Below are 8,519 nucleotides of genomic sequence, written 5' to 3' on the forward strand. Positions count from 1 at the left end.
CCCCATCCTGGAGCCTGAAATCATGAAGGCTGCCCTAGCCTGTGATTAATAGACCCAGTGAGCCTGAGCCTGTCTCATCTCGGAAACTAAGCAGGGTACAGTCCTGGCCAGCACTTGGAAAAGTGACCTCCAAGGAATACCGGGGTCATGATGCAGGGGCTGGCAATGGCAACCTGCCTCTGAACATCTGATGCTCGGCTGCCGGACAATCCTAGGATCTCCTGGCTACATTACACACCTGCCATATATGATAAATAATAACGGTGATTTTCATTGATTGACAGCTATGACAGCGATAGCTTTCCTGCTGAGTCTGATCTGCAAAAGCTGTTGCAGCAAAGAGCTGAAGTTCTCACAGTCTTCCCCTCCGTCATGAAGCCCATTCGCCAGCCGTGGCAAGTCACTGTTTCCTTCGGCCTCGGCCTCCCCCCTTCCCCTGTACAATGGGAGGGCAACAATCCTGATGTAGCTTGCAAGGCTTTCAGGCAGGTAACAATGGATGGGGAACCATTTCTACATGCCAACGTTCTATAGAAGTGTTACAGGTGAGATCCCAAGAATTATTTTAGCCACACTCGGCAGCATTTCCGACACTGATCCATTGAAGTACAGACCTCTCTCCCGCCATCTTGCAAATGGATTATCAAGACTGCCTGCCGTTTCCAAAGAGGCCTGGTGCCCAGCAGGTGGCCCCTGCTGTTTGCACATTAATCCAAAGCCCCCGTTAGCATGTTGCACAAGCTGCGTCATCCCGGGCTCAGATCGAAGTATTATCAGAATCTGGTCCTCACTGGGCATCTGGCCTGGCGGAGACAGCGTAGTTCGGAGGAGGGGGAAAGAAGGGAGTTTTATCTTCCTTTCACTGGGCCCTTTTCCTATCCTTGTGTCGGCAGCTGATGCCAAATCCGTTGCATCCTTTCCTACAGAAGCCTGGAATTGGTGCAGAACTTCTGAAAAATACATCAGCTATTCCAGCAGCACCTGCTACTCTCACATGAGTTTGACAACTTGCAACTTTTACATGCTGCCTTTCAGGGAAGAACAACATTTAAAGCAGTTTAAGTAGTCCAGAGGGGCAATTAAAATATCACCCAATGAACTGCAAGAGGAATGAAAACACGGCCTTTTGATCCCGCTAGATCCACACACACAGTCCTAGGCAGAGATCCATCTCCTGAGGCCGTGCATCTAAGGAATTGACCTCCCACAACAAATCAAGGAGCCGCAAGGTGGCTTCCCAGTCCTGCTGCCACAGACTGACTCGGCTCCTGCTTTGGAATGTTCCTCCTGGGAAGAGGAGATATGAGAGCCTTTTCTGGCTGTCTCCCCACTCATCTGTTCATGTCTTTCCCTCCCTCCGTCTCCCTTTCCGCCATCTGTCTCCGTATCTGAAAACGGTCAGCAATCCCGCCTGCCTTCCCGGGAGCGCAACATGCATAATGGGAACTGTTCCTGCAGCTTCCACTCACTTCAATGGGGCTTGGGCTGGAAGAATTCTGGCAGATCGTGGCTGAAGTTTTTGCCTTCTAAGCCCCGCTTTCCCCAGCTGCCTTGCTCACTCTCCCTTCCCAGATGCCCCCCCCCCACCCTCCCGCCTTCTTTCACTGGGATGTCCAGAAAGAAATCAAAGATCTCAGTCTCTCTGTTTATACTGCACTGTGTTAAACATACGACAAAAACTGAAATGGGAAAGTGACAGAGAGCAGCGTAGAACCCTGGCAGGAGATTCACTGAGGCCTTTATAATTTCTTCACTGTTTATTTCAAAGGGGGTTTTGTTTTCCTTTTGCAAACTTAACAGCCAGGATTGCTTTATGATAGGGGTGGTGAGAGGGGGGGGGATTTAACTCTTTCCGGCCTCGCCATTGTCATACTGGAAAAAGCTGCCCCCTGGTGCTGAGAAAACTTAATAGGTGCCCCTTGGGAAAAATTACCATGGAGGTGGCTTTTCCAGCAAAAAGAAATCGTTCAAAAGAAATGGTGGGCACTACCTAAAAGGTAGAGTTGAGCTGGGCTTATTGCTTTCACGGTTTGAAGCAACGCATTGGCTGCTCTCGAGCCGGTCCGTTATATTCTGCTTGCTTGGCTTCACGGAAACACAGCACTATCCAGCAAATGGGTGTAGAGGCAAGAAGCTGCTCTTGAATGGCTTCCATTTTCCAACTGATTCTTTGACGGGCATCATTGTTATCAACCCTTTCACCTCCCCAGATGGTCCAGATGGCTAACAGCATCCCCTTCCTTAGTGGAGACTGGATCGAAATAGTCACCCGTCCAGGCTGCTGGCACGGAGGCCATAGTCCTTGGCTTTCGACTTGCCGTGGGAAGAACTGCCCTGCTTGCTGCTCATGAAGCCCCCTCCATCCAATGGAAATGCTAAGACTTTAATCAGGGCTGCCAGTGCTGATAGAAAGCCACATGCTGCACCAAGGGAACCCACTTTCTGGAACTACCTCAAAAGAAGCTGGAGTCTGTAACCTGCATAATTATACAAAGTAAGTTTGCATGCCGGATTCCTCATGTCCCCTCCTCCCGTTTCTACTTTGGTTTTATCTGCTCTGCTTCTGCCCATCACAGGAATGATGGAGATCCAGCTTCCAAGCCCTGACTACTGAACATCATACTGATTGAGCTTCTGCTAAGCACCCCCCCCCCATACACACACACACTGAGGTACATCTTGGCAACTGCATAACCTTGCCAGCATATTTCTGCTGCCGGTACCACACTCTGTCTGCATCTTTGCCCAGCTCCCCCAGCTTTGTGGCATTTACATAACCCAGCGAATCTACTCAGCCAATGGCTCGGAATGATAGATCTGCTTCCCATAGGTGCTAACACAAAATATGGGGGCTAAGCAATTTCCGAGCTGGTGCAGAAAAACCTTATTTCAGCAGTCTGTGTATGCTGAGGGAGAGGGGATTAATTCATGCGGTTGTTCCTGTTTTCTGTTTTTAACCTAAACCACAACTGAACGCAGCATTTTCACTTGGGGAAAAAGTGTGCATGTATGGTCAAGCAAGATCCAAATTGGGCACTCACTCTACCAGGGAAAGGCTCTTCATTGAGAGTTTCAGAATGAGCAGCAATTTAGAAACCAGTCTCTATCCCAGAAAACATCTCCAATTTAACTTTGGGAAACCTTTTAGGGAAATCCGGGAGGGTCAGCGACCATCTAAACCCATCTGTTTCTGATTGTAAGGACATGGTGGTAGAAAATGCCATCACATTGCCCCTGACTTCTGGTGACCCCCATGGGGTTTTCAAGGTTACAGACATTCAGAGGTGGTTTGCTGTTGACTCCCTCTGCAAAGGGACCTTGGACTTCCTTGGTGGTCTCCCATCCTCACAGTGACCAGAGCAGACCCTGCTTAGCTTCTAAAATCTGATGAGATTGGGCTAATCTGAGCTATCCTGCTCAGGACACCAATCTGATTTAAACCATTGTTATTCCATAACGAAAGGCTTTCCTTTCATAAGAAGATGTTCTGCTTTAACACGCCTCTATGTGCCCTCCCCCCTTTAAAAGCATGATTCTTAAAACCACCATCACAATTTTGTTTTAAATAAGCTCGATTCCATGACCACAGAGTCACGGAAAGAAACACAATGTCATTCATTTCTGCTGATAGTAAAAGAGATGCTTGTGAACTGTGGATGGTTATCCAGTCTTCCCTTGGGAACTATTAAAGAGGAGCTTTTTTATTTAGCCAGCAAGTTTCCCTCATTAACAATCGCTACTTAAGGAGACAAGAGGCGTACCTTTTAGCCACGATCCACCAGGACATTCTCCTTAATAAACCTCACTGAGATGCATGGGATGGACACAGCTGGCTTCTTGTAGGCTGGGGCCCAAGAAGTAGGTTTTTCCCCAGGCAGCCATAGATATTCAGAGAGGCTTCCATTAATTTCAGAGCTTACTTTCACCTGTCTTTCTTTTTTTTTTTGCTCACAAACTACAAAACAAAAGCTCAAATGTATTTTTTTAATGCCTTGGGAGCTATTGTGTTGTAGCAGACAAAGTGCTGAACTTGGAGATTGAGGCTGCTTTGGGGAACCTGCTGTTTCTAAGCTTGAACTAGCTAAATAGGGTTCTGGTATGGGGATAATGCTAAACAGGGTTTTGATATGGGGATAACAACATTGTGAACTCTATTAGATGACAGGTACAGACTTGCCAATCATTTATATGCAGCACTGAATGTTCAAAGTGTTTCAAGTACTTTAGTACCCTGTATTGGGAGGCAGCATTATCTCCTTGTGTTGCACGGGGAAGGGACTGAGGTCACCTTGTGATTTTTTGGGAAGAGGTTTGAATCCGGGACATCACCTTAGCCACTAGATCATACCTCAGGAGCTCAAGAGGCTAGATTGCTCTCAACATCTCTTTGGGGGATGACAGGTAATTGCAGGACAGCTAGGAAGGGGTTGGTTAATTTATTGGCAAATGTCAACTAGGGAAAACTAGACCCATGGCCATTTTCTGTCCATTTCACTCAAAAGCCTAGTAGTTGATCTTGAAGATCTGCTGGATCAAACTAAAGGCTGATCTAAATTCCACCTCTGGTTTTCAACAGTAATTCACTGGATACCTCCAAGAGGTCCACAAGCAGGAGATGACCTTCCTCTGCTTGTTGTCTCCCATATCTGCTAGTTAGAGATACACAGATTCTGGGCAGGGGGGTTCCACAGCTATCATGGCTAACAGCCACAGAGATAAACCTTTTTGTGATGGTGTCTACTCCTATTAAAAAGTCAGTTTACTATCATTATACCTGGTAGCAGTGGTTCCATCCACTAATTTGTGCCTTTCATTGGGGGGAGGGGGGCAGGCTTCTCTGCGTCTTGAATATACCACTACTCAGTTTTTCTAGGGATTGCAAAATTCTAATAGCTTGAGAAAACATGAAATTTAGCTGAAAGATTATGCCCGTGTCCCCTCTAAATTGTGCACATGAATGGCCACTCATTAACAGAGGAAGCCCTGCTCAGCAGCAATCTGGATCTGTGCAGGGTCTTGCCCATTTTAAGATCACAACACTTATATTCTGCTCAGGATGTGCAACCCTCAGCTCAGTAGGGGAGAGAATTAGATAAAACATTGGGGGGAATGTGTGTGTGTGTGTGTGTGTGTGTGTGTGTGAAAGCAAGCAAGTGCAGGTATGTGTTTGTAAAACCTAATGATCAGTGCTTGGTTTCTAAACCAGGTTCTAATCTAGGCACCAGCAGCCTATAGCCCCAGAGTCAAACAGAAAGCTTTGACATAAAGAATAAAAACTGGTTGTTTTAATCCCACCTTTTATGACCCACAGGAGTGTCCAAGTGGCTTACAATCGCCTTCCCTTCCTCTCCTCACAGCAGACACCCTGTGAGGTAGGTGAGGCTGAGAGGGTTCGGAGAGAACTGTGACTGGCCCAAGATCACCCAGCTTATGAAGGAGGAGGGGGGAATCGAACCCAGCTCTCCAGATTAGAGGCCGCTGCTTGTAACCACTGCACCACGCTGGCTCTCGACACCGAGCAAGTATATTAAGGGGCAAATGGAATGTTAGAATAACAAGTGCCTAAAGGGAATAGCAGATAAAACTTTGTACAGTATTCAAGGACTTAGAGATGCTTTGCATACAAGAAAACAATGCCGTTGAACAGCTGGCCACAACCCAAAGGAAAACTGCACAGATTTATGCCCAGATAGTCCTGTGTATATTTATGACTTACTGTGAGCTTTCATGCATGCCGCTTCCAAATATAGGACTCAAAACAGCCAGTGTTTGGGCTGCAGAAACATGATGGGTTGTAAACCAGCATGTTTTAAGCACTGCATTTTCAGGTAGGCACGTGGGCTTTCCCATCCCACCTCTTTGCCACTCTCTTAGTCCGCTCTGCCTGTTAATTCAGAAAAGGTGCCCAATCCTTGTCCTGCTCTTGCTCACAAACCCTTTCGGGGAATCCCTTCCTAGAGTCCCCTGGCAGTGGTGAAGAAAATGCCCCCCGCATCTGCACCTGCATCAGCACCTGCTCCGGGGGAACGTCTCCATTCCCCAGGGGCCGTGTCCCGCTGAGGGCTTGCGCCAGGCGCCTCCCTGATCCTCCAGCCCGGCGCCCGAGGCTCCCGCCGCGGAGGGCTTGAGCCGGCGGACGGACCGGGTGCACCTGGTGGTCCGCTCGGAGCCCCGCCCCCGCCCGCTGCTCACCTGTCTCCGGCGATGGCCATCATGGAGTAGATGCTGGCGAAGACGGCGGCGACGGGGAAGAAGTTCTGGAAGCGGCAGTAGACGAGGCCGTAGTACCAGACGTTGTGGAGGGCGTAGGTGAAGTTGACGAAGGTGTTGAAGGCGGCCATGGAGGCTTCGGCGAAGGCCAGGTTGACCAGGAAATAGTTGGTGACGGTGCGCATCCGCTTGTGCGCCACGATGATCCACATCACCACCACGTTGCCCACCACCGACACCACCACGATCAGCGCGTAGGCCACCGCCCACACGGCCACCTGCCAGCCGGGCTGCTCGAAGGGGTTCTCCTTGTCGTCGTCCCCCAACGACCCGTTGCCGCCGCCCAGCGAGCCGTTGCCGCCGAGCGAGCCGTTGAGCAGCGCCCCGTCCATGGAGCCCGCTCGCCGCGCCCCCGCCTGTTGCTCCTCGCCGCCGCCGCCGCCGCCGGTCCCCGCGCCAGCCTGGGCTGCTGCGCCGCGCGAAGGGGCTCTTTATAGGCGGGCGAGCGGCGCGTCAGGGAAGGGGGCAGAGGCGGCGCGCGGGCGGACCGGCCCCTCTCCACCCCCGCCGCCCAGATGCCGCCGCCGCTGGACGGCTGGGGCGCTCCCGCCGGCCGCGGGGGAAGTTGGCGACGGCGGGGGCTGCGCCTGCTCCCACTGGGATTCCTCCCGGCCCTGCGCTGCGCTGCGCTCAGGCGGACCTCTTCCTCCTCCTCCTCCTCTCCCAACCTCGAGGAGCCCGAAGGCGGGTGGTTGGCAGAAGCCCTCTGGTTTTACCAGCGCCTGCCCGTGGGATCCGGGAAGCCTACAAGCCACTGGAGGACCACCCTCTCTCTCCCTCCTGCCCCTCCCCCCCTCTCCCCCAGTATATCCAGAGATACACTGCCTCTTCCCCAGGAGGCTCCATTAGGCTCTCTGGACTCATCACCGCCGACGGTCCAGACCCCCGTGAATTTCCCGACCCTCTTTTATACATCTGGCATCTTGTGCCAGTGAATAGGCTGCTGTGCTTGAGAACTCTCTGCAGTGTGTTTGGAGGACCAAGTCCTTCCGAGAGTGCTAGCGGGCAGAACCTGTTGGAGAGGGAACCGTGGAGGTGGGCCCGAGCTCTGTAGAACGGGAGGATGATCTTGGCACACCAGAACACTTGTCTGAGCCCCCAGGTCGAGGTTCTGGATGCACTGCTGGGGCCAGTGAGGTAGGGACTGCCCCATCCCCACCTCTGAGAGCCACACAGAGGCTGGCAGTGCCACCAGGGCATGGCTAAGTCCAGCCACGGTCTCCCCCCAAGACACCAGCATCTTCACAGGTAGACACTGCACTCCTTTGGGGGCTACACCATTGAGTTTGTGAGGTTTGTGGCAAAATCGAACATGGCATGCCAGATTAGAAGTCCGCACTCCTAACCACTATACCAAACTGGGCCCTTTCCATGGGCCACTCCACCCACATTCCCCACTGTTGAGGACCATTGGGGACCACTGTCTGGGTCAGCAGAGGTGTGCAAGAGTAGTCAAGAAAAATGTCCTCCTAGAAGAAGAAGAAGAGTTGGTTCTTATATCCAGTCTGTGACCTGGGCTGCGAGGCATCAAAATTCTCCTGCATACTGAGAGACCATCTTGGTGCCCTGATGCAGGCTGCACAGCTCCTCTAGGGCCAGGTCCTCACCCCGCAGGTCTTCAAAGCGGTTGTGGAATGCTTGTATAAACAGGTCATAGTCCAAGAGTTGCGGTTGAAATCAAACAAGCCCACATACCACTCCGCAGCTTCACCTTCCAGGAAACCGCCAACAAAACACACTCACTCTGCGCCATTGATAAAGTGGTCGCCACAGTCTATCATATACCCTCACAGCTGAATCAGGAAATGCGCAAACTTACTCAGGGTTCCATCAAACATCACCCGGAACCCACGTTTCTCTCTCACCATTGGGCCCTGGAGGGAGGGAGCCTCCTTTTTCTTGCCTGGGTGACTGCCGTCTCAGTTCCCGCAGAGGCTTGGGTAGGCTGGGCACATCAGGGTAGGATGTAGGGCTGGGGTTTCTATATCTGATTCCTCTGAGTTGGACTCGTCCCACTGGCCCTCCGCATCCCATTTCTCTGGTATTGCCTTCCCCAGCTCTGCCAGGAATTGGTGGCCTATTCACTGAACCTTTTTGCCTTTCTGCATGATTAGGGCTACTAGCAGATCCATTGCCTGGTTCAGCTGGGCCTTTATCTCGGCCATGCCTCTGATTGTCCCAGTTTCCACATCCATCCGTCCCTGGGCCCCTCCTTGCAAGCAGGCATGGGAATCCTCATCATACCGGGT

At 51.5% G+C, this 8,519-nt stretch overlaps 1 protein-coding gene across 1 annotated transcript in view; it reads right to left on the reverse strand.

The window, feature by feature from the left end:
* TACR1 (tachykinin receptor 1) overlaps positions 1-6,853 on the reverse strand; it is a 56,738-nt gene extending 49,885 nt beyond the window's left edge. Inside the window, exon 1 of the mRNA XM_077305706.1 lies at positions 6,193-6,853. Within this exon, the coding sequence (XP_077161821.1) occupies positions 6,193-6,602 (410 nt within the window). The 5' untranslated portion in view covers positions 6,603-6,853. The remainder of the gene's footprint in view (positions 1-6,192) is intronic.
* Between the last annotated feature and the right edge of the window lie 1,666 nt (positions 6,854-8,519).

Source organism: Paroedura picta, chromosome 12 (assembly GCF_049243985.1).
Source record: "Paroedura picta isolate Pp20150507F chromosome 12, Ppicta_v3.0, whole genome shotgun sequence".
NCBI lineage: Eukaryota > Metazoa > Chordata > Lepidosauria > Squamata > Gekkonidae > Paroedura > Paroedura picta.